This window comes from Schistocerca serialis, chromosome 9 (assembly GCF_023864345.2).
Source record: "Schistocerca serialis cubense isolate TAMUIC-IGC-003099 chromosome 9, iqSchSeri2.2, whole genome shotgun sequence".
NCBI classification, from domain to species: domain Eukaryota; kingdom Metazoa; phylum Arthropoda; class Insecta; order Orthoptera; family Acrididae; genus Schistocerca; species Schistocerca serialis.
Window position 1 is genome coordinate 185,959,969 of NC_064646.1, and position 26,664 is coordinate 185,986,632.

At 44.2% G+C, this 26,664-nt stretch overlaps 1 protein-coding gene across 1 annotated transcript in view; it reads left to right on the plus strand.

Annotated features, from left to right (window-relative positions):
- LOC126419461 (optomotor-blind protein-like) overlaps positions 1–26,664 on the plus strand; it is a 492,782-nt gene that overhangs the window by 219,790 nt on the left and 246,328 nt on the right. Inside the window, exon 3 of the mRNA XM_050086648.1 lies at positions 256–418. Within this exon, the coding sequence (XP_049942605.1) occupies positions 256–418 (163 nt within the window). The remainder of the gene's footprint in view (positions 1–255; positions 419–26,664) is intronic.

The following is a 26,664-nucleotide window of genomic DNA, read 5'->3' on the forward strand; positions in this document are numbered from 1 at the left end:
CTTGCTTACCTAAGACTTCTTGTTGTGTGCCACCATTGTCAGTCATGAGCGATTTTGTGTTCTTATCTTGACGTTGCGTCACATCCGATTCTTAAATCTAGTCAAGAGTAATGTAAAAGTACTTTGACATACCAGTCTTTTTAGTCGCTAAGCATTTCCTCTGCTCTCCGTCGGAGCGCGCGCCATATTTTGTAAATTTAGTGTCTGTTGCTAATGCAGTATGTGATGAGTGCTGTCTGTGTCTGCTGTTCCCAGCCGGTGGATGGTCGCCGGAAAGGCTGACCCTGAAATGCCTAAGCGCATGTACATCCACCCAGATAGCCCATCCACGGGCGAACAGTGGATGCAAAAAGTCGTTTCCTTCCATAAGCTGAAGCTGACCAACAACATTTCCGACAAGCACGGCTTTGTAAGTACTGTACGTTCGTATCCACCACATTATTATTCTCTTTTTCTCTTTTCCTTCACTAGATGTCGTAGTTTGTAGTTTGCATGTTTGAAGCGCAAGCGTTGTGGGTCACCTCTGATGAAACTGAAAACCAGACAGGTGCAACAAGAGAGCTGTTTGAAAGTTTTGGACGCGCTTGACAGCCACATAATTGAGGACAATCAGCTGAAAATATCGGAGATATATTTTATAGTAAATAATATTATGAAACAGAAAAACGAATTACTGTGCACCAAGTCTCGCTCTAAGTATATACTTTACTCTAATGTGATATTGAGCAGCAAAAGCAGCATTCAGGAATTGGGACTTTTTATATCGTGCAATCATGTATTCAGTTACGTGTATAATTCATAAACTGTTGTTTAATTGCAACAGTTTGTTTTCATTTGAAATGTTATAGACGACCACGTCCAATTAGATAGCAACATCATCAGACTGAATAGTATGCTAATCAGAAGAGTGGTGGCGAAAAAGTAGTTCTGTACTTAAAATAACTATAGATTTTTAAAGCGTTCCTGGAAGATATAGCCCATTTACCACAGTTCTGATTGCTACTTGCCCACGTTAGGTTGGCAAAGCTGGTAAACACAACGTCCATAGAAAGTTATGAGGGCTCTGTACTACAGAAGCTTTACTACTAGCCAGCGTGTGACAACCACTAAACACACATTGTGTGTTTCAGAGATATAGTGAACAGTGTTGATGAAATTACTTACTACGCAGTTTTAGCAGATTGCTCATTGCAGGAATTTTAAAACCTAGTGGTTCTGTTCAATGTTGCCAACTATTAACGTTTTAGCTGTGTACCTACCATAGTTGATGTAAGCATCAAAGAAGTTGGTTTTTAATTCTCAGCATGCCTAAGAACGACAGCTCTTAATATTTAAAGTCCGAAATAAAGTTCAAAATTCATTGTAGAACTATTGGATCGTTCGAAGAACCTTATTTGAAAGTGATTTTATTCATTTTGAGTACTATAGACTTTTGAATTACTAGCACTGGGAACAGTACACTGAAATTCAGTTGCCTGTAAGCCTATGTATAGTACAAGGAATATGTGTTTCTAACGCACTTGGTAATCATGTGCATTTCACACAGATAATTTTAAAATGAGATTGCGTAATGTGTTGTTAAAGGATGTATGGCAATAACGTTGTACACGTAAGTGTAGCAGTATTTCGGTAAACACCTACATTCAAAAATTCTATAGTCTCATTCACCGTTTGAATCCTATAATTGTTTCGTAGTAGTGCTTCGAACATCGTATCACCAAAACCGCTAAACCCGACTACCGTCACAATTGACTGTCACCGTAGTGACTCAAGTATAGATACTGTGACTGCCCTGAACGTATGTTTCGACTTGCTTCCAGTCATATTATTTATTTTGTTTTTTAAGGGGAGAGCACAATTGAATTAACAGACACTAAATACTAAGAAAGAAGCATATGGAATATCAGACCAACTATGTGACTGGACCCAAGAGTTTATTGCAAACATAACACAGAATGTCATTCTCAACGGAGAGAAGTCTTCAGATGTAAAAGGAACTTTGGTCGTGCCCTCAGAGAGTTTGATAGGACGATTACTTTTCACAATATATATAAACAGCATTGTGGATAACGTCGAAAGTTCCGTGAAACTTTACGCAGATAATGCTGTTCTATACAGAGAAGTCGCAACCCGCTAGGAAAACGCAGCGAAGTGCAAGAGGACCTGCGGAGTATTGACGCCCGGTGCAGGGATTGGGAATTGATTCTTAACGTGTTGTGCACAAATAGGCAGAAAAGTCCATTGCTGTCTAATTACACGACCGCAAAACAATCACTGGAAGCAATCACATCCGTAAAATTTCTAGGAGTATGAGTGCAGATTGGTTTAAACTTGAACGACCACATGAAATTAATAGCCAGTAAAGCAGATGCCAAACTGGGATTCACTGGAAAACTCCTCTGGATTTACAAAAACGACGTTGAATCAATACTTGATTATTTTTCATCAGCGTGGGCTCCACACCAGAGAATAGGGGAAACGCAAAATGTCCAAAGAAGAGCGGCGCATTTCGTTGCATGTTTAGTAAACGCGAAAGTGTCGCGGAGATGTTCGGCCAGCACCAGTGGCAGAGAGACGCGTTCTGCACGGCGTTCTGATTTACTGCTCGAATTCCGAGAGCGTAAATTCCAGGAAGAGTTTACCAGTATACTCCTTCTTCCTACTTATATCTCCCAAAAAAGGCCAAGGACGCTTACGAACAATCTTTCTTACTGCGAACCATTCGCGACTGGAAGACGAAAGGGGGAAGTGACAATAGTATGCAAAAAGTAAACCTCCGCCAACATTGTACATGGGTATGTGGACTGTAGACGTAGGTATAACTTAACCTTTACGTATTTTAGTTCAAATTCGAAACACGTAATTTGATATCATCGCTATGTCCTGTAAACAGAGAGAAAGGCCTCACTTGAAGACAGAATTTCTCTATATAGTGGGCGGCAATGGGGCAGTCTGACTGTAGCGCAGGACAGATTAAATGTAATTGCTGCGCGGAGGGTGTGTGTCGGCGAAGATGGCACTACGCTCCACCACGGGGGAGCGCCTCCCCGTCTTGGCGAACAATGGAGCGGGTCGGCCATTGTGCTCCGAGGGGGCCCGTAGACAAATTGTGTCTTGCAGGGGTCGCGCGCCGATGACTCGCGCCCAGCCGGAGTCCGGCCTGTGGGCACATCAAAGCAGGCTGCCGGAGCGTCTTCGATATTCGTGGGAAGAAAATTCGCTAGTGGACGGGATAATACGTGAGGGGGTGTTCATTAAACCTGAAGAAAGTTCTGAGGTCCACTATTTAGCTGAATTTAATGCACTGGAGAAAGCAGGGGAGCTTAAACAAACGACTGGCTGGCTCTGAGCACTATGCGACTTAACTTCTGAGGTCATCAGTCGCCTAGAACTTGGAACTAATTAAACCTAACTAATCTAAGGACATCACACACATCCATGCCCGAGGCAGGATTCGAACCTGCGACCGTAGCGGTCACGCGGTTCCAGACTGAAGCGCCTTTAACCGCACGGCCACACCGGACAAACGACTGGAACCTACGTGATATATTGATACAGAGTTCATTCAACTCGTTGTCATAAGTTCGGGACCTAACCATCGTTTCGCCCTAGGACTTTCTGTCGACACTCGAGACACCTTTCACCTAGTACGAAGAACTGTAAAAGTACACAAATTTCTATTACTTTCTACAGCAACAACATAAAGTGTGCGCTACCTTGCAACTATCCAAAAACATTTTAAGGGTTTCTTTCTTCGGCCTAATAGTGAAACGTGTTATTCCTGAAAATTTCGTGTTACACTTCAGCTGTGCGGTATCGACTGACACCTGTCACAAACGATGAGCAATTATACACGGCGGATGCGTGCACCGGTTCCTCACGTTATCTTTAATTCAAAAATAAATACGCGTTTTGGAATGCTTTTTATTAAAATGTTAAGTATTCTCGCTGTTGTTCCACAGTCATGTCGAACGCCTGTATTTCTGTATTTAGAAGCCCAGAATTGCGGAATGTAACATCGAACGATAATAATCCAAATTATTTGATGTCAGCATTTTACGCAGCAAGTACAGAACTATTCGTTCTATAAGTTCAAAAGCCTTTCTTATGCTAAATTATATGTTCCAGACTCGTTTCGCCTTATGCAGTAGTCATGATCAGTCGATTTATTTCTTGCATTGTGCTGTTTCGTTTGTACATATGATACTTTTATTCATATAAAAATTATGGCGTGAATAGTTTCTGGTCTATAGGTACGGGACCTAAAGAAAAAAACAAAACTAATCTTGGAAAAATAAATCTATTGAAGAGGCCTTTAATATAAATGTCAAAACTTGTGCGTAACGTAAAGAAACCTTACTTTACAGGAAGAAAAGGTTTTTGAATTTATAGAAAGGATAGCAGTTCAGTAAAAATTAATTTTCGTCGGTAGAATCTACCAGAAGTGCAGTAGTTGACGTACAAGTGCTTTAATATTACTTTGGCATATTTTTTGACGTTCTGGGCGACAGACATTCCTCAGTTACGCTGATAGAAGCTACAAGAGCGGAGGACGAGAAAGCTATGCACTGCTTGAGGTGGGCGAGACATTTGCGCAATATAGCGGATAAGAAAAGAGTGCGGTATGTGCAGAATACGGGTAGTTGACTCTACGAAAATTTCACCCGGAACGTTTATTAGACGAATCCGAATTGGCAGGATTCATATTAAGGCTTGACATAAAACACATATATAAAGATTTCCCTCTGAAGAGTGAGCAAAGGCTCTTGGGATAAGCGTGCATTTTTGGATTTTTGAACTACTGCCCTGCTAATTGTTGAAGACTTGCGCCTAGAGTACTTAAAACATAGAAGTAAAGTACGCCGTGGACAGAGGTGGTACATCGGCGAGCAGGACCGTCAGAACGCACGCCAATGGAGATCGTTTGGAGCGTTTGGAGCAATGCCCTCCAACCAGCTCGAGATTTTGACGATCTAACGCGCCAATTGGATATAATTTGGCACGACAACCCTCAGAAGGACACCCAACAATTCTGTCAGTGTCAAGCCGAATAACTGCTTGCGTAAGGGCTAACGCGTTTGGAGTTGCTCAATCTGTGACGCTCTTTCTCTTGCATAAACCGTGCAATTTTTCTGAGTAGCAATCATCTGTTTGTCTGTGCATGTACGTCACTCTTACGGAATTCCGCCCCATTCGCATAATTCCTTCGAGGTGCGTCTTTTTTTCTTTGAGTGTATTTCATATTTTGAGAGTTGTTACTCTCTTTGGTTGAGAGCTACGGCCGGCGCTCAAATGGAGTGTTTTTGAGAAGCAGCTTAGGAACGTTGCACACGATTTCGCCCAGCATAAACTGCCTCTTAGAAGAAAGATTAAGGAAAGGCAAACCTACGTTTCTAGCATTTGTAGACTTAGAGAAAGGTTTTGACAATGTGAACTGGAATACTCTCTTTCTAATTCTGAAGGTGGCAGGGGTAAAATACAGGGAGCGAAAGGCTATTTACAACTTGTACAGAAATCAGATGGTAGTTATAAGAGTAGAGGGACATGAAAGGGAAGAAAATGTTGGGAAGGGAGTGAGACAGAGTTGTAGACTCTCCCCGATACTGTTCAATCTGTATATTGAGCAAGCAGTAAAGGAAACAAAAGAAAAGTTCGGAGTAGGCATTAAAATCCATGGAGAAGAAATAAAAACATTTAGGTTCGCCGATGACATTGTAATTCTGTCAGAGACAGCAAAGGACTTGCAAGAGCAGTTGAACGGAATGGACAGTGTTTTGAAAGGAGGGTATAAGATGAATATCAACATAAGCAAAACGAGGATAATGGAATGTAGTCGAATTAAGTCGGGTGATGCTGAGGGAATTAGATTAGGAAGTGAGACACTTAAAATAGTAAAGGAGTTTTGCTATTTGGGGAGCAAAATAACTGATGATGGTCGAAGTAGAGAGGATATAAAATGTAGACTGGCAATGGCAAGGAAAGCGTTTCTGAAGATGAGAAATTCGTTAACATCGAGTTTTGATTTAAATGTCAGGAAGTCGTTTCTGAAAGTATTTGTATGGAGTGTAGCCATGTATGGATGTGAAACATGGACGATAAATAGTTTGGACAAGAAGAGAATAGAAGCTTTCGAAATGTGGTGCTACAGAAGAGTGCTGAAGATTAGTTGGGTAGATCACATAACTAATGAGGAGGTATTGAATAGAATTGGGGAGAAGAGGAGTTTGTGGCACAACTTGACTAGAAGAAGGGATCGGTTGGTAGGACATGTTCTGCGGCATCAAGGGATCACCAATGTAGTACTGGAGGGCATCGTGGAGGGTAAAAATCATAGAGGGAGACCAAGAGATGAATACACTAAGTATATTCAGAAGGATGTAGGCTGCAGTAGGTACTGGGTGATGAAGAAGCTTGCACAGGATAGAGTAGCATGGAGAGCTGCATCAAACCAGTCTCAGGACTGAAGACCACAATAACAACAAACTGCCTCTACGTATGTAAGAAATTAGTACTAGGGCTGAGAACAAAATAATGGATATAATTTAATGCTGCACTAATTTGACGGAAAATGTGCGTAGACTGTGGAGAGTTAACGGAAGATACGGATTCATATTAGGTCGTGCCCTTCAGGCAGTGTATTAGACTGACGTTTGCATTTTCTCCGAGGGAATAGCGAGGCGCAACAGAGGGGCTTGCGCCTTATATCGAGCACGGGTGAGTGCGAGGAGTATCGCGCGGCGGCGAGGGACCCGATGCGAGCCCAGCGCGCCGCAAAATGCGCCGGGCCACGGGGAGCGGAACGGAGTAAAGCTATTTCCCCCGCCGCCTGGGATTCGGGACGTGTGGGTCTGCTTGGCGAGGCTCCTGAGGGCGCGTGCGCCGGGAATCGATATCCCCGGCGGGGCGGAGCGGGACGCGGGCTGGGAACGGGCTGATTGCTGACTTGGCTGATGTCTTCTTTCCTGGTGCTGCTGCTGCTGCTGTTGCCGCCGCCACAATGGCGGAAGTTCGTCCCCGAGCTGAGTCAGAGGTGACCCACCGCAGCCGCACCGCAGATAGCTGCTCGCATGTTGCTGCATGCCGCCGAGGAAGCTCCTTGAACAGCTCCGTCCCTAATGACCTCGATGTCGACGGGACGCTGAACTGCAAGTCGTCGCATTTTCATTCGCTTCCGGCAAACACTACCCTGTGTGCTAGGTGGTTTTAGGTAGGTACTCCATAACAAACAGCTTTCTCAATACCTTCCCCATCGTAGACCAAGAAATTTTCGTGACTGTACCGAAAAAAGGCGTGAGGTAATGACACACGGCTGGATGAGCGTTTTTTCATTAAGCTATGAACTCTTTCTTGCTTTTCTGCTCGCCCTTTGACTGCACTGAAAAATGGTTGCTTATTGGTGCCGGTACATACTTGATATTCGCGCTCGAATTTTCAAAACACGGAAATTCGTAAGCTAGCCTGACTGGAAGGGATTTTGAATGAAAGGAGAAAAGAGACTGCTACCCTCTCCCGTAGCCGTATCACAACGTTCACTGAACGTAGTAGATTAAGTTCTGCGTTAATATCCAAAATCGGAATACTCGTAATTGTCAGACTAAGTTTAGCATGTCAGTGATCAGTTGCCTGACTGCAGCATTTCATTTGGTGCGTCATAACAACAACATTGTTACCCACTGTCACTTTAGCCGGCGACATTCGTATAACAGTAGCAAAATCTAATGTTCTGAGTCCATATTTTAGAATGAAAGCTGCTACAGTTCCTTTCACACATAATTCAGTATAGGGCTTCTTTTTCCTTGCGCATTTTCGTAACAGATTGTGTGTTACTTTTCTCTCACCAGATAATCAGCAGAGCTGTGGAAAAGAGTTTCTCACGCAGTCTCTGCCGTCAATAGTTTCGTTTTGCGTTGCGTTTGCGATGTTTTCAGTGTTCAGTCTTGTGAGCCGAGTGTTCTGAGTGCAAATCATCAGAATATTGGCAGGAATTTCGTGAAACAGTTCGTGGTTTAACGAAATGTGGGCCCTTCAGACACACATGTGTTTGATATTATTTAAAAACAGTTCGCTGCTAATCTGATGGGTACGCATAGCCTCACATTATAAGTAATACAAAGTAATATTCCCAAGCTTATCCTTAGTTCTAGAGACTGAAAGTACGATAACTGTAATACGTGGCAAAACCTGTATGTTTCTTGACAAACGCCATTTCCAAACAAATAGGGACTTTCAAATGTATTCCATGCACTCACCTCTGGTTACCCATTATTTCTATTTTTCCTTCTCCAAACGCAAATCACCACGAAGTAATTGACTAGAGCGTGTGAAAATTCATTTTCTGTACCTCTGTTGATCATCTACTAAAAGAGAATCAACGCACAATCTTTGATTAAAAATGCATTAATGAAAAAAAAAGCGACATGAGGAGTAGTGTGTCAACCAATTCCGAAAAGCAACAGTGGTTGGAATATCGCAGTGTAGCAACTGATTATTTACATTCCAAATTAATTTTGACACTTCTGAGTACTTCGACCGTGTTGATAAGGGATTTCTTTTACTCCCTCCAGACGACGCCTTACAAGAAAACAACACAAATGTGTAATAGCGCGTTCAAGTTCTTCCGTGAACTGTGCAGCGGCAAAAATCTTGTCGGACAATGGTCTGTTAAGCATTCTGCGATTGCTGCTTCCTTATATCGTTGTTCACGTCAGTATCTTTCAGTGCTGAAAGACTGAGTCCACAAAAGGAAATTTCTAATGTTAAATTCGAGCATGAGTTTGCTGCTCCATGCCGCCACATCCTTGAAAAGCCTAATCGTAGGTCATTCAGTAACGCGTTATATATATTTTTAGAGAAGCATATCTAACAAATTTGTCAATTCCTATGCACATTAGAATACCAAATATTTAACATCCTGTCTTTCTGTGCAGTTTCTTTCGTCTTTGAGTGTACCCAGGACACTATCGTAAAAGTAGTAAATGCACAGTTGAAATTCATGGAATGTAGGTGTGTTATAGAAATTTGTGATGCCAAGAATACACTCCAAAATGTGTTATTTTTTGATATGCAAAGGCTTTTGCTGGAACGTTTTCAACTAGCCTAGCAAATTTAAAGCTGTTCAGTGAGCTTCCTCTGTTATTTTACGATTTATACATATTTTTTTCAGGTTTGCTACACAGAAAATATTTGTTATATATCGTTGCTGTTGTTTTCTTGTACTGCCACTTAATTCATCTTAAATTAGCGCTAAATTAAGCAACAGAAAATTTATGGATTATCTCCTCCATTACGCGTATGCCGGAACTACTGCAACCTGGTGCCTACATATTTTTTGACGGAGTTGATTTTGTGTTTTGGTGTCTTACTATCAACAGAGAACATTTTTTTCTGTTTTTGCAATTCAGCATTCAATATCATTCTCAATGTAGTTGATTAAACATAAATGCTAGATGAATAGATTTTTTATTAAATTTATTTTAACCATCAGCTGTTTTTTTGTCCCAATAGTCATCTACGGTTTCTGTTATTAACCATCATCCAGGATGTAGTGTATAACAGATTAGATAAAAACATCCCATATTCTTTCGAAAATGAACAATATCGAAATTATCTGGTGAAATTGTACAAACACCTGACATAATTTGTCTTAGAATACTGACAGTCATATCTCATGTCAAATAGACAAACAACACAGGAAAAACACAACGAACCATTGCTAATTCTAAGACAAACTGTGTCAGGTGTTTGTACAATTTCACTGGATAAATTCGATATTGTTCAGCTTCAAAGGAATAATGGGTGCTTTTAACTAATCTGTTGAACCCTTCATCCTGGATGATGGTTAATAACCGAAACCGTAGATGACTAATGGAACAAATAAACAGCTGATTGTTAAAATGCACTTTATAAAGTACTTTACGGCTATTGAGCATCACTCTATGGAAATATTACGAATATTTTGTTGTCGATGGTATTGTCCGAAATCCGAATAATGGTCTGAAGACAAGAACTATTAGAAAACGTAAAAATTATACTCAAATATTTTTAGGATATAGTCTTCATGATGGGATTTCTTCGTTGCATATCTAACTGAAAATGAACTGCTCATTATTTTGTGGTCAACCGACATGCGATCAGAAGTTGGTCTCAATGAATGACTATCGGATTACCTGATGATTACGTTTTGGTCTTATTCCTTATTCTTTTGCCATCCAAACATTTATAACCTTCAAGATGCTTGACCATCTAACGTTCATGGCAGAATGTATTTAATCAAGGGTACGAACAGCTCTACATCATCACCTTCAGCGTGTTAATGTGATTTTTGAGCATTGACTATTTCTACATTGACGATGATATTCCAGACAGATTTTATTATAAACGTGGGTTGAATGCCTATGTAGCAGTAATGGTTCGCAACATAGGAAACGTGCACTTTGAGCAAGAGAAAGAGTAAGAAAGCGGCAGATACCGTCGGCGGTGTTATCAGCAACACTGAGTTACGGGCTCGGAGGAAGCAGCGGGCGCACAGTAGAGACCGATGCGCGGGCGACCAATTATTTAGCGCCGCGGGAGGGCCAGTCGATATGGTTATCGGCGATGCCGTGCGTGTGTCCCGCCTGGCCAGCTGAATATTTCACGCGCGCTTTCGTGCTGCAGCGCCGCGTCCGTGCTATCGCTGAAACTCTTTCCGCCACCTGCGGGCAAAAATCACGTAACAGGCGCCACGAGGGGCAGCCTTCCTAGTAAATCATGTTGGGTTACTTCTGTGTGTATGCTAGTACATCCATTTTACGTGTGAGAGATGTAGTTGCCAGGACTAGAATTACGCGTTTGTCAAAGCGTTGTTGTTTGGAAAGTAAACACTCGTACTAAAAAAAATGGTTCAAATGATTCTGAGCACTATGCGACTTAACTTCTGAGGTCATCAGTCGCCTGGAACTTAGAACTAATTAAACCTAACTAACCTAAGGACATCACACACATCCATGCCCGAGGCAGGATTCGAACCTGCGACCGTAGCGGTCGCTCGGTTCCAGACTGTAGCGCCTAGAACCGCACGACCACTCCGGCCGCCAACACTCGTACTAACTTCTAAGTATGCTAGAGCCGAATGACTTAGAACCGTTGCGTTTTTTTTTTTTAACCATTTTGTGGTTAGCGGTCTCTCAACATGGATATAAATCGGATACCCGTACATCTGGCATTTATGGGAAAGGTAGTTACCGTCAAGCTATCGAGCTTAGCGATACTGTAAAGGCAAGAATATATTTCTGACCATAACCCAAGAGCTATACATCACTGCTCTTGCTGGTACAATGCTGCTGAGGGAAAGGTCAGTCTCTTGACAGTAATACGCTTCTCGAAAAATATCAGTTGAAAAAGTATATGTGTCGTGATCATAACTACGCTGAAACACAAGAATTCAGATTAATTCAGATCCGGTACGGTGCTTAAAATGGCCTTGCCGCAGTGGTAACATGAGTTCACCGAAGTTAAGCGCTGTCGGGCTGGGCTAGCACTTGGATGGGTGACCATCCAGTACGCCGAGCGCTGTTGACAAGCGGGGAGCACTCAGCCCTTGTGAGGCACGCTGAGGAGCTACTTGATTGAGAAGTAGCGGCTCCGGTCTCGTAAACTGACATACGGCCGTGGGAGCGGTATGCTGACCACATGCTCCTCCATATCCGCATCCAGTGACGCCTGTAGGCTGAAGATGACTCGGCGGCCGGTCAGTACCGTGGGCCTTCATGGCCTGTTTGGGTGGAGTTTAGTTTAGTTTTATGGTGCTTAAAAACGAACGCGAGTATTTATTTGCCAAACGGAAGCGTGTTTAGTACCAATCCTGACATACGGCCGTGGGAGCGGTATGCTGACCACATGCTCCTCCATATCCGCATCCAGTGACGCCTGTAGGCTGAAGATGACTCGGCGGCCGGTCAGTACCGTAGGCCTTCATGGCCTGTTTGGGTGGAGTTTAGTTTAGTTTTATGGTGCTTAAAAACGAAAGCGAGTATTTATTTGCCAAACGGAAGCGTGTTTAGTACCAATCCCAGCGAGACTAAAAAAATGGTCTTTACCTGAAATGCGTCGTCTATTGCATAGTTCCAACAAAAAATCCCAAGTTAATTTTATAACGACTTATTTTTGGACTGAAGAATATGGATCCTAGTTTTTCTTACATCTAAAGCGGTTATTAGTACGTATTTTCAGTGAGAAGTATGTACTGTATATAACAGCAGAAGCATACGCTGTTAACATTTTATACAGCAGGGAGTCGCTATTAATCGTCATTTGAAAGATTTCATTCCTCATTCTCCTCCAAATGAACTACTTTTACGTCTCCAATTAATTCACTATCGACGAATCGTCTTATACAGTCTCGCTGGCCACAGAAATCTGACGGTTTCTTCGCACTCCAAAAGTTTTCTTTCTTGAATTTTTCAGCATAGCTGTAATGGTGATGATTCTTTCTTTTGACAAACTGCCTACTGGCTTCTGTCTCGGGTTCTTCAGTCCTACGTTCATCTAATGATTTTTCTGACGTTTCACCAGCACGAGTGGCTGACATTGTCAAAGCTTCACCCTCCATTGCCGGTGGTGGGTGAAGCTTTGACAATGCCAGCCACTCGTGCTGGCGAAACGTCAGAAAAATCATTAGATGAACGTCGGCCGAAGAACCCGAGACAGAAGCCAGTAGGCAGTTTGTCAACAAGTGGCCACGAAAGCCTCAACAATTTTGTATTCTTTCTTTTGTTACTTGCGACGCAATGATTGAGACACTGGTTTCATTTATGGGTCGAGAAGGTTTCAAATTGTAATCCGCGCATCGAGGTACAGGTTCTACTGAACGATGTTAGTGTTATTGTTTCAGAAAAATCTCAGACGATTGTTTGGACCAACAGAGCCCAGATGAGACAGTATTCCGTCTTTAATATTCGCGATATAGAAAGGACTTGAAATTTAAATTATTTCACCTCTTTCATCTGAGTTTTGACTACTGGCCCAAGCAATTAGCACAGGCATTTTTTAAAAATTCTTTTGTATACTGTATGGGAGTTCCAGAAAATCTGATTACGGAATTCAGTCGCTCCACAAAAATAATAAAATAAGGATTCGTATGGTAGGGAATGAGACAGAATATGGCGATAGTCAAGAAATTAGACAAGGTTGTCCAGTGTGCCTCATCTTTCACAATAATCGTACTGACGGTATCATTAGTAATGACACATTACGAAGTGATAATATAAATTACATGGCGCTGCTATTTCTACTATTTGCCTGTGATAAACTTATAATACGAGGATCAGAAGAAAACTTTTAAATTAAAGTAGACAAATAACTGAACAAGGCAGATGACGTAGACCAAAAATTGGCCAGATTCAGACAATTATGTGAAGCCATGCAACGTACATGAAATATAACGAGGGAAAGAAACGTTAATTAAACTTTACATGGTAGTAGCCATGCCTTTGCTGCTGAGTGTTTGCGGATGTCGGATCCTAGAAACTGATCAATAATGACGAAATAAGTCAGTCATCGGACCTTTAAAGAAACATTGATATGAGACAAGAACTAAATGAAGAGATCATTACCACTGTAAATAAAAAAAATGCAAACCGGACTGCGATCTAATGTACATCTAATGACAGAACAATTAAAGCTGCAACGCTATATAACCCAGTAGGAAAAAGAAACGTTAGATATCCCTTAAAGTACGCGTGAACAATTCTGAGGGGGTTAAATATCTTCAACATTTCGCGGCCTTTTCAGCAACTGTATAAATATTTTTATTTTAATTTTAATATAGAACAGTCTCAGTTGCACCGTTTACCCAGAATTTACCTAGGTTTCAGTCGGGATAACCCAACCTCCTTCAGATTAACAGTAACTACCGTCTGTCCATAGTGGACATCGTCAAACTAAAACTACAAATCCATAAATTATCGTCAGACTATAAAACTTATCTGGCACTGCCTCGGCCCCACTTTGCGACCGCGATGCGGCAGCACTAGTGCTGTACTGGAAATTAAATTAAAATTAAAATTAATTCTGAGGGGGAATAGGCCAATGAGCTTAATCGTTGCAGACAGTAATGCTGATGATGATGATGACCATATATTACCCGTCTTTCCCTACAACCTACAGCTGTTTTCCTGAGAATTTCGAACATCTTACATTGTCGATTGCTTTTTCTAGGCCATCCCCCCCGTCGAAGGTTCGAGTCCTCCCTCGGGCATGGGTGTGCGTGTTGTCCTTAGCGTAATTTAATTTGTGTGTAAGCCTAGGGACCCCCAGCAGTTTGGTCCCGCAGAACCTTACTACAAATTTTCAATTTCTAGGTCAACAAGTGTTATAAACGTATCTTGATTTGTCGCAAGTCTCACTTCCCCGATCAAGCGCAACACTGGACCGAATCGTTCAGTAAAGTCAGAGCCACTGGCCGCCCCGATCTAGAGCTCCGCCCCTGATGATCCGGCCGTCAACGGCCCGCTGAACCCTTCACGCCGGCTCCCTCGCAGTGGCCCACGCGCCGCCAGCGCCGCTTCCTGCGCGCTTACCTGCCGGACCGCCGCGGCGCGCCAAAGAGCGCGCGGGCCTTTATTTTAGAGCGGGCCGGGCCCTGCCTATCTGAGCAAAGAGGCGCTCGGCCCCTTTCAAGGTGTAATCTTAGATGCTGGGAAAAGCGAGCTCCCGTGTTATTCTACCCCCTCCACCCGACCCCTGGGCCAATACGTCCTCCTCCTTTCTCTCATCCAGTGCCCCCCTCCGCTCGATCCTCTGTTTCTGGTTCCGCCGGTCTTTCTGGGGTACCTACGTACACAGTGACCCCCGCGACGATGGTTGTGTCGGCGGCGGCCAGAGTGGTTGAAAAACTCAAACACGGCGCGGCTGGACGCATACCGCGACCCCCACCCCCTCCCTAGCCCACCGCTCGCTGCCGCTGGAGTGCGAGGGGGTGAGGAGGGGGAGGGGGGTGCATCCTGCCGCGGTGATATTTGCGCAGGCGGCGCGCTCGGCCTAAGTAGCGCTCTCGAGTTGCTGTTGTCCTTGGCGGCGGCGGCGCGCGTTTGACGAGGTGGACACCGCTCCCCGGCGCCTAATTGAGTTTCGCTGTCAGGGATGCAGCGCCTCCGGACCCCACAACCTGAAACCACTGGGGCCGGCGCCAGCGCCCAACCTCGGACACGCCGTCCTGCTGAACCTTCTACTCTCCCTTTTTTTTTCTCCTCCCCTTTTAGGGATGCGCCCTCCGCGTATTTTTCCGTGTCGCTTTCGCCGTTGTCTGTCCGATCGCATCCAGTTCAATGACCTCATTGTCTAACGTCTGTAGATGCAGAACCTGGGAAGATCTTTCTAGAGATACTGGCAAGCAAACAGGCGCAGTGGTCCACCATTTAGAAAGGATGCCAGTTCAAATCCAATTTCTAGGTAGTGTCCTCTCGTGTTTTCCCTGGTCGCTTCAGCTGTTGCCTTTCGTATTGCATCCAGTTCAATGACCTCGTTATTTAGCGTTTGCAGATTCATAAACTAAGAAGGTATCTTTAGTAATACTTCCAAGCAATAAGACGCAGTGATCTGCAATTTAGGAAGGACGCCGGCTCAAATACCATTTTTGGGTTGTGCCGTCCCCATTATTTTCCAGGTCGCCTTCGGTGTTGCCTTTCCGATCGCATCTAGTTCGATGACCTCGTTGTAGCGTATGCAGATGGAGAAACTAGGAGGATATTTTTGACAGTACTACCAAGCACTGAGACGCAGTGGTCTAGTATTTTGGTTCACGCTGGTTCAAATTCCCGTGTGATCAACGATATATGTTTTCCGCAATTTTCCTGAATCGTTTCCCGCGAAGTCTAAGGGACCTTGACAAGGTTCGCTCGGTTTCTCCTGTCGGAGGTTTCGAGTCCTCCCTCGGGTATGGGTGTGTGTCTTGTCCTTAGTTAGTTTAAGTTAGATTAAGTAGTGTGTTAGCCTAGGAACCGATGACCTCTGCAGCCTGGTTTCATAGAAAATTTACCTGAACCGCTTAAAAGCGAATGCTGAGATGGGTCCCCGAAAAAAAAGACATGGCTGATATTCTTCCTCAACCCGAGTTTGCCACTAAGGATCTCTTCGTCGACGAGACAGTAAGCAATAATCCTCCTTCCTATTGTTAAAGTGACTCTGTAGCAGTACAACAGGAAAGATTCTAAATGCGGTTTAATGCAACAGAGAAGAGCCCCTAAATTTGTAAGACGGTTAGAGCAGACCCGAGTAGCGCCACCGACATATTTGACAGGCAGAAATGGTACACAAAGCAAAACGAAGAAAGAAATACACGAGCACCTACGAAAACCCTTAGCCTTATGATAGGATGACAGCGCTTAATGCCAGGGCTACTTGCTTAAGTTAGTACTCCGTCTAGCGTCCTTGCATGTAGATGTTTAGAGACAGTTCTCCAACATCTTTGCCCGGCAACACTTGCTTTATACTTCCAAACCGGTCTCTGCGCAACTTATTGATGAAAGGCTGTATGCTACACTAAAACAATACGGTTTACTGTCGTCGATTAGTTATCCAACAATCTTTGCAGGAGAGAACGTTGCACAACTTATTTACAAGAGCTTGATTTACAAGTGTCAACGATTTTCTCCATCTGTTTCTTAACTCTCAAAATAATATAAAACAAACCACCAAGAAATACATCACAAGCTTTACACACAAAAATAGATACATATTGAAGAAGTTGTACGAAATGTTTTTACAAAATGATGAATAAATGGCTCAAGTTGGTGATGCATTTTGTCTTCTTTTAGAGAAGATATAATTTTTTTTTACAATAGGGTCATTCTTAGAGTCACTTATAAACAGGTTAAATTCTTCCGCAGCAAGCAGTGACTTAGTCACATGGCGACACCATCAATAGCGGGGTGGGCAGCGATGAGAGAGCAGTACCTCTATGCACTTGTTGCTCTGGTCAGCACGCTGTTATCTCATTAGCATACATGTCTCTTCCTGAAGCCGTTAAATACGACATTAACTATCCTAAAAAGTCTACGTAAACTATAGGGACTCGCTTCTGTGGCCTGTAGCCGCTAAATAAGTTATTTCAGTGATACGCTGCTCCATGATGCCGGTTCTGCTCTAAAGCGGCTAGGGGAGGTAGATAAAATTGGCTGACATCGTGAGATGGTGATTGGTCAGCGCATAATACCTTTTTATCTTATTGTTTCCTGATGAGTTGAGTGCAGTTACAAAGGCTGCCCCAATATCTTATTAGGTGAGGTCATGACTGTCATTCTTGTGTGGTACTACAAACATGCCATCAACTAACAGCAATAATTCAACTACATAACTCCTGGGGGAGAGCCGGCCGCGGTGGTCTCGCGGTTCTAGGCGCGCAGTCCGGAACCGCGCGACTGCTACGGTCGCAGGTTCGAATCCTGCCTCGGGCATGGGTGTGTGTGATGTCCTTAGGTTAGTTAGGTTTAAGTAGTTCTAAGTTCTAGGGGACTTATGACCTAAGATGTTGAGTCCCATAGTGCTCAGAGCCATTTGAACCATTTTTTGAACCTGGGGGAGAAACGTTCCTAGAGACCGAGTGGTTATTTGTTTCACAAAATATAAGGCATGGTGGAATCGCAATCTAGAGTCAGTCCGCAACTGAAGGACGTCCAGGTGTGCCTACTGACATGTACGGTGCTGGTCCGTTGGGAACTCATTTACTATGTTGCACTGCGCGACCTGGAAGATTGCGCATCCGAAGAGTTTAGAATTTCAGTTTTTTTGTGGTTGTAGCCTTCTGGCAGACAGGACGAGATGGGCCTACTATTCGGTGACTGTGTGCCCCTCACCCGCGGTCGGAATGAGCAAAAAATGGAACCCAGAGGAGTGAGCGTCGTCATAACGACTGCTGAAGTTGGACTGCCCGCTGGCGTAATGGAGTTCACGCCATCCGAGTACTTCGAAATATGGTAGTTTTCTTGTGAGCACAAAAAGCTCAAGATCGAAAAAGTTCAAAGAAGGGCAGCTCGTTTTGTATGATCGTGAAATAGGAGAGAGGGGAAGGTTTTCATGGTCATGTACTTACTTATACAGAAAACAGAAACGTTCTAGTACGTGAGTTAGTGAAAAACCTACCAAATATTGTCATATATTTTCCAAACGGTAATTGTTGAAGCTATTTATGTTTATTCTTTCGTCTGGCCATAATACTGTTTCTACAATATATACCGAGATTGGATTACGCCACATTCTTTACTGAGCGTGCTGCTGAACGAATTCTTCGATGTCCCTGTGAGAAATAGTTGTTTCAGCAATGTTTTCGGCTTTCGAGTTCCGATTTCCGAATTAAAATGAAAGCTTTAACTTTATTTACTTCAAGTCGACAGAGAAATGATACAGATAACAACTAGTCAATATCAGATTCAATGTGTGCTAATGAGTTGAACAGCACATACGTACCTTTATAAGACTATTCTTCCCATGATATTTATACTGTTACTTTACGTAAGGTAAGGCAACATCAGGAAGGAGACCCTTACTCAGCGGCATTTATCTCCTACGCTGGAATCATGTTTTGTTTTCATTTAAGTCTTTGATTAAACGAACCTCAAATGCTGCATACTACATGAACAATGCTTACCAAGCAATGCTATTCTCTGATAGATTGTCACGGGCATGATACGCGAGTTGGAGTGGCAATCATTAAAACAAAGTCGTTTTCCGTTGCGGCTGCATCTTTTCACGAATTTCATATCACCAAGTTTCTGCTCCGAATGCAAAAATACGCAAATGATCAAACAAGCGAAATCAGAACTCACACCGGAAGATTTAAGTGTTCGTTTTTCACGCGCGTTGTTCAGAACTGGGGCGGCAGCTTGAAGGTGGTTCGATGAACCCTCTGCCAAGCACCTTAATTGTGAATTCCAGACTCTCTCTCTCTCTCTCTCTCTCTCTCTCTCTCTCACACACACACACACACACACACACACACACACACTGTCGTCCTTCCGTTTTAAACATGGATACCATCTAATAGGACTCTATTCCTGTGTCTGCTTCATCTTGAAATGTCCGCGAATGCTTCATATTGCACTAGCATTGTTTGTATAATTTCGGATCACTCACTTCGGTTGACTAAAGCTTTTACGCTTGCTCGTATTCAACTTCCTCTAACTTTCGAATAAATTAATTGTCGAAATGATCTACATAAATTTTCATTTCCAAGAGAGAAAATTTTATTGACTATTGTGTGTCTTTGCTCTGCATTATGCTTTATAGTCTGTTCACCTATCTAGCTTCGAGCAGAGTTACCCGTTATATATATGTCACTCTGCAATATTGCGTGCGGAGCAGCGGATCTTCCGACAAAGGTTAACTGACTTCCAGAGCTGGACTCACAGACCGTCGCTTTAGCCGTCAAGCTCTCGTCAGAACAACTATCCAGTTATGCTCTAAAAACTAAACTGAAAAAAAATTATTATTAGGAAGGCGACAGGAATGCCAGGAAGGTTTAAGAAAGGTCTCTTCCTTACCACGCCCCGTTTTCTTTGTTGCATAGATAATGGGCAAGATTTCCAAGCAGTGAAGGCATTTACATTGATTCTAGATATTCATTGATGAATGGCTCGAAATCGAGACAAGCCATCATGATTTAGATACACTACTGGCCATTAAAATTGCCACACCAAGAAGAAATGCAGATGATAAACGGGTATTCATTGGACAAATATATTATACTAGAACTGACATGTGATTACATTTTCACGCAATTTGGGTGCATAGATCCTGAGAAATCAGTACCCAGAACAACCACCTCTGACCGTAATAACGGCCTTGATACGCCTGGGCATTGAGTCAAACAAAGCTGGGATGGCGTGTACAGGTACAGATGCCCATGCTGCTTCAACACGATACCACAGTTGATCTAGAGTAGTGACTGGCGTATTGCGACGAGCCAGTTGCTCGGCCACCATTGACCAGACGTTTTCAATTGGTGAGAGATCTGGAGAATGTGATGACCAGGGCAGCAGCCGAACATTTTTTGTATCCAGAATGGTCCGTACAGGACTTGCAACATGCGGTCGTGCATTATCCTGCTGAAATGTAGGGTTTCGCAGGGATCGAATGAAGGGTAGAGCCACGGGTCGTAACACATCTGAAATGTAACGTCCACTGTTCATAGTGCCGTCAATGCAAACAAGAGGTGACCGAGACGTGTAACCAATGATATCCCATACCATCACGCCGGGTGATACGCCAGTATGGCGATGACGAGTACACACTTCCAATGTGCGTTCACCGCGATGTCGCCAAACACGGATACGACCATAATGATGCTGTAAACAGAACCTGGATTCATCCGAAAAAATGACGTTTTGCCATTTGTGCATCCAGGTTCGTCGTTGAGAACACCATCGCAGGGGCTCCTGTCTGTGATGCAGCGTCAAAGGTAACCGCAGGCATGGTCTCCGAGCTGATAGTCGAAGATGCTGCAAACGTCGCCGGACTGTTCGTGCACATGGTTGTTGTCTTGCAAACGTCCCCATCTGTTGACTCAGGGATCGAGACGTGGCTGCACGATCCGTTACAGCCATGCGGATAAGATGCCTGTCATCTAGACTGCTAGTGATACGAGGCCGTTGGGATCCGGCATGGCATTCCGTATTAACCTTCTGAGCCCACCGATTCCATATCCTGCGAACAGTCATTGGATCTCGAGCAACGCGAGCAGCAATGTCGCGATACGATAAACCGCAATCGCGATAGGCTACAATCCGACCTTTATCAAAGTCGGAAACGTGATGGTAGCATTTCTCCTCCTTACACAGGCATCACAACGACGTTTCACCAGGCAGCGCCTGTCAACTGCTGTTTGTGTATGAGAAATCGGTTGGAAACTTTCCTCGTGTCAGCACGTTGTAGGTGTCGCCACGGGCGCCAACCTTGTGTTCAAATGGTTCAAATGGCTCTGAGCACTATGGGACTTAACATCTGTGGTCATCAGTCCCCTAGAACTTAAAACTACTTAAACCTAACTAACCTAAGGACATCACACACATCCATGCCCGAGGCAGGATTCGAACCTGCGACCGTAGCAGTCGCGCGGTTCCGGACTGAGCGCCTTAACCGCGAGACCACCGCGGCCGGCAACCTTGTGTGAATGCTCTGAAAAGCTAATCATTTGCATATCACAGCATCTTCTTCCTGTCGGTTAAATTTCGCGTCTGTAGCACGTCATCTTCGTGGTGTAGCAATTTTAATGGCCAGTAGTGTAGTTGTCCGTCACTTGAGGACTGAAAATCGACGATCGACGTGTTGTATGTCCGATTAGACTGGTGCTCCGTTTTTTATGACATCGCTGTTTCGGGAAAGGGGGGGGGGTCATGTGTTATCACGGTGGAAACGAGAGAGGTTGCCTCTCCGGAGAGCGTCGAAGTCTGGCGCTGGTTGTCCGGCAGACGTGCCTCAACTGGAAGCAGGGCGGTGTTGACAGGTGTTTCGTGGACTCGCCGGCAGCGGGCGCGGCATGGCACGGCGCCGAACCCTTGCCGTGCTCGGCCGCTGCGGCTGTCGCCGGCGCTGCTGGGTGTGCGCGCGGCGCCCCGCTGCCGGCGGCAGCTGTGTCGGCAGACATCAGACGGCCATTGTGCCGCGCTGAGGGCCCAGGAGCGGCCAGCTGGAAGCTGCGCCACCCCACGCAGCCCCTGCCGCCGGCTGCCGTCGCTGCTGCTGGCTCCAAAAAACCTGGCCGGATCACCGCCCTGGGTGCAATGCGCGCACAGCCAGAGACACTGGACCCGGCTGGTCCCCCGCGATACGTTTGTGCCCGGCTTCCGCAGAAATTTATCTGACAAGCAGATCATCCGACCTGTTAACACTTTGCCTTCCGCACCACTCGTACGAATCTATTCGCTTGGCGCCGTGTGGTGTGCGTACTGTAAGACCTTCGGTACACACACCATCAGATTATTTGACTTGTCGCTCTAAGAAGTAGGCGAGTGTCAGCAATATGTCTCGTGGTCTTATCGTGGCGTGTTTATCTTCTGCCGTTAGGTCAGACGATAGAAATGCCACTTGCATGCTTAGAGTAGCAGATTGACGGTCTCCAACTTTAAACAGAACTTGATTAATTTTCACACACATTTATTAAAATAATAAAAAATCATAAACCTTACTTAACTTGATTCTGGGTGCTATTTACAATTGACAATCTGAAGTTCCTTTGGTCTTGGTACGTTAATCTTATTCTTACATATCTCTGATACTTGACAAAGTGTCTATACATTTATCTTCATGGCTATGTACAGGAATATGGTAATCCTAGGCGCAGACTGAAACTTGACTATAGACTGGTACAGACAAATGCAGACTAATGCAGACTGACTAATCGGAGGTCTGTACACTCGTTATAATACCTCGCGCGTTCAGGTATCACTGCGCGAGTGTGATCCGCTAGGAGAAAAGGTTCTACGTTAGCAGCAATCTCATTGGCTGCGTTACATATTAATACCCGGATCGGCGGAAGCAGAATTTGGTCCGTCTCTAAGACAGTGCCATCTCGTAGTGCGGAGACGGACGAGCGCTGCGCTTGCGCTGTTGTGCTTAGCGGGGCGCGCTCTATTGGGAAAGTTGTGTACGCGCTGACTACGCGAAACTATGTACACAACACGCGGGCAGCGCTAGTTCGGATTAGTTGGCTTGTCGCCGGACGATTGTCACCTTTCCGTTGATGACAAGCTTCAAACACATTGACATTAATTTTCCTGAAATCTTCTATTTTGCCGTATCGTTCTACAAACACGAATCTTCTTTTCAAGCAACTTCTCTGCAAGTTCTACACTGTTATAGTAATCATCCCCGCACAAGTGAAAAATGTTCAAATGTGTGTGAAATCTTGTGGGACTTAACTGCTAAGGTCATCAGTCCCTAAGCTTAGACGCTACTTAACCTAAATTATCCTAAGAACAAACACACACACCCAGGCCCCAGGGAGGACTCGAACCTCCGCCGGGATCAGCCGCACAGCCCATGACTGCAGCGCGTATGACCGCTCGGCTAATCCCGCGCGGCGCAGAAGTGAAGCCACTTTCCATCACAAGGTATCAAAAGTTCCATCACTGTTTTTGCTAAGGGCTGTCCAGCGCCGGAATATATCTTGAACGAGGAAATGTATCCCGTACTCTAATCACACAGTATCCGAATGAGTATGCCGTATTTAGTAATTTTCGACGGATTGTAAACTTTACAATGTAACCGTCCAAGCCACGGTATCATTCCTTCAATTTAGATGTTTTGACTTAGTTTAAACGTTTCTTTAAACTTTTGGAAAAATAATCAATTACGAATTGCACTTTGACAAGCCGGTCGGCATTATCCGGTTTATTGTTGCTTTCGGAAAAATGTAAAAATTATAATATTTGGCCGGCCGGGGTGGCCGAGAGGTTCTAGGCGCTACAGTCTGGAACCGCGCGACCGCTACGGTCGCAGGTTCGAATCCTGCCTCGGGCATGGATGTGTTTGATATCCTTAGGTTAGTTAGGTTTAAGTAGTTCTAAGTTCTAGGGGACTGATGACCTCAGAAGTTAAGTCCCATAGTGCCCAGAGCCATTTGAACCATTTTATAATATTTGTCTGAATCGGTTGCGGGACATTGTTTTGCGAAATATCGGTGTGTGTATCAACGGATTCGTTGACCAAAATCATCGATCCATGCTTTTTTTACAATTCCCATAAGGATAGCAAGACAACGTCGACAATTTTTTAAATCCAGTTTCCTTCTATTGCAATTTTGACTGTAGTACTCGTTGGTTTCGTTGCTCATATATTCAGTTATATCGTTCCCAATATATAATTCTACGATATCCTCGACGCTCTGTATCTCTTTGGGAAATATGTTTGGACCCGGGGACCGTCTCTCGAATGGCCACTAACTAGGTACTTAGGAGAGGTCCCTCTACAACATAGCTTGCACTCGTCACATTCCGTGATTAACACGTCTAATGGTCCCCTTGTGAAAGGGAGTAAGGTTCTAAATCTTTCTTCATATAACTGATTTGGCGAGTTTGACAATGTATCGTGCCTCAAAGGCTAAGTTTGATATGATGTCCAGGTAACGATTGAGAGCTATCTACTCGAAGTTAGTGAGGTAATTTGCTTTGATTCGTAAGTGGTTGTCCCCGTGATAAAGTACCAGACAGTAGATCCAAAGATCTCGGGTTATATCCCCAGTCAGTCCTAGAATTTTTACCTGATGCTTTTCACTTCTTTCACCTCACGCAATGTTTGTTATTGCGAGAAATGGCGAGTTACACCTTGGTTTCTACGTTAATCTGTATATTCTCCTATATCTGGCTGGTAAGTCAGTTCAAAGCCTGGAGGAAGGTAAAGTATACCGCCTTTCGTAGGACCATGCCTAGTATATCCTGTGGTGTTTAAGCTGCCCTTCCAGTTGTTGACAGCTGTATCTCTTTCTTCAAATAAATGGTTAACGTATTTTATCAACGTATCCAAAGTATATCTTTGCATGTTGTTTGATTTTTGATTAAGTGATCTGACATTACACACTTCTTAAGATTAAAGTCAAAGTATTAAGAAAAATTGCATTCATATACAAGGATTAAAGTGCTACTGGAAATTAAAAATCGGAAATTTAAAAAAAACGTAATAATGACAAAATCCATTTGGATATCAACAAAAATAACCAGCAAAAAACTACACATTAGTACTCTTCATAGTGGTGGCTCAGAAACTGAACATTGAGGACAGGCATTCAACTTTGATGCCATATATAACACCTTCTTTGCTTAGAGAACTTCACATCTGATCACTTTAGTCGATTTACGTGATGCTTTCATGTCTACCAGTGTATAATTTTGATTGGTATAATTAACGTTAAACAAATGTATTTTGAAAGCTATATTTTTTGGGTTGTTTAGGTAAGTGTAACCTGGCACCAGCATTCGACTAGCTGAATATAGGAAACCTCCCAAAATCACCTGAAACTGGCCGGGAGAAATGAGTTTTAACAACCAGGAATTGAACTACGGTGGTCTTCGTCTCCACCGCTTGGCACAGAATGTTGTGCAGCCATGTCAACTCATATTTCCCGTCGCGATCAGCGGTTTAGTAGAATCACAGACAGTCGTTGCTAAAATGCGCGATAATTTAGCTATGAGTAAAACGTCTATAGCCCCAGATTTCAGAAGGGGGCTAGTGTCCCTCTTACAATCGCGTCCTTAGGCATGCCAATGAATATGTGGCTGCCAACCGATTCTCGGTAAACGGCATTCCGTATCTAGTGTCAGGATTAACGTTTTCAAACACCTGCCGTCCCGCTTTATATAGACTACCTATATATTTTATGGGCCTTTTTGAGATGGCAACAAGATACCGCCGTTCGAAAGGACATTCAATATCAGGTATTAGAAGAATCGCCCATTAATGCTTACAGTTTGTTTACTTGGCTGATTAAGTTTCATTACGCAATATTTACACGAAACTGCGTTGTTCCAACATGCTCCGACTTTATCTTTAACATTTGGCCCAGTTTTTTCCATTAATTTCCGGTGAACATTGTTAACCGGAGAAGTCCTGCCATGAAGAGAAGTGGCACCGCAGATCATCTATTTTTGTTGGGCCGCATGTCGGATAACAGGCAGGTCCGCTGTCTGGGGCGCCTATAGTCACGTCTTCCCTGTTTGTCGGAGCTCAGTTCGAAGCGGGACTCATCACTGAAGACAATTCTACTTCATTCAATGAGATTCCACGAGAAAGACGAGTCTGGAGACGCCCAGACGCCAGTGGATTGGGGTACCAACTTAACTGTCGCCCACCATATGGTCTGACAGCCAGAAGTGATGGTCTGGGGTATCATTTAATTTCATAGCAGGACCCCTTTCGTTTACATTCACGGCACCCTTACAGCACAGCGGTACGTCGACGATATACTACGCCCCATTCTGTCGCCCCTCATTGCAAGGCTTCCTGGGTTTTCATTTCAGCAAGACAATGCCGCCCGCACACAGTGACGGTTTCTACTACTTGTCATCGTTCTTACAAAATCTTACCTGTGTTTGTCTGTACATGTATGTCACATCTACCGATTCCAGTCCTAATCGTATCATTTCTTCATGGTGCATCGTCCTTTATAGAGTCTATTAGTGATAAAAATTCCTTCCAGCACCAGGATTAGAGCCCATTTCAGCAGACTGGCGTGCATTAGCGACCTCGGCTTCTCGGGCAAGCTATTGTGCAACTGAGAATTCTTTCCCTCTGTGATCATGCTTCTATCGATGCGACATTAAACTTCAACATTCCACTCTCCTTTACTTAAAAGCCCGATGTCCCAGGCGTAAATTAGGAGCGGTGGCAGGAAGCCAGTGGCCCGCACGGCAGTCCTGAAGATTCTAAGGATTGCGAGGGCGTTTCGGCAGGGTGCGATGCCTTTGGCCGCGACTGTATCCCGGACCCCGGAGACCCACCACCACGGTCGAACGACACGGAGAGCCGGGCGGCGCTATTTGGCCAAGCGGATTAGCAAGCTGCAGCGGCGGCGGCGTCTTCACCCTGTTAGCGGTGTCTGGCGCACAAGAAGAGGAAGATGACAAACAGAGGAGCCGCGCCGGGCCAAACTGGAGCAAACAGCCGAGGGCCGGGCCCGGCCGGCCGCAGGTAGGGAAGACA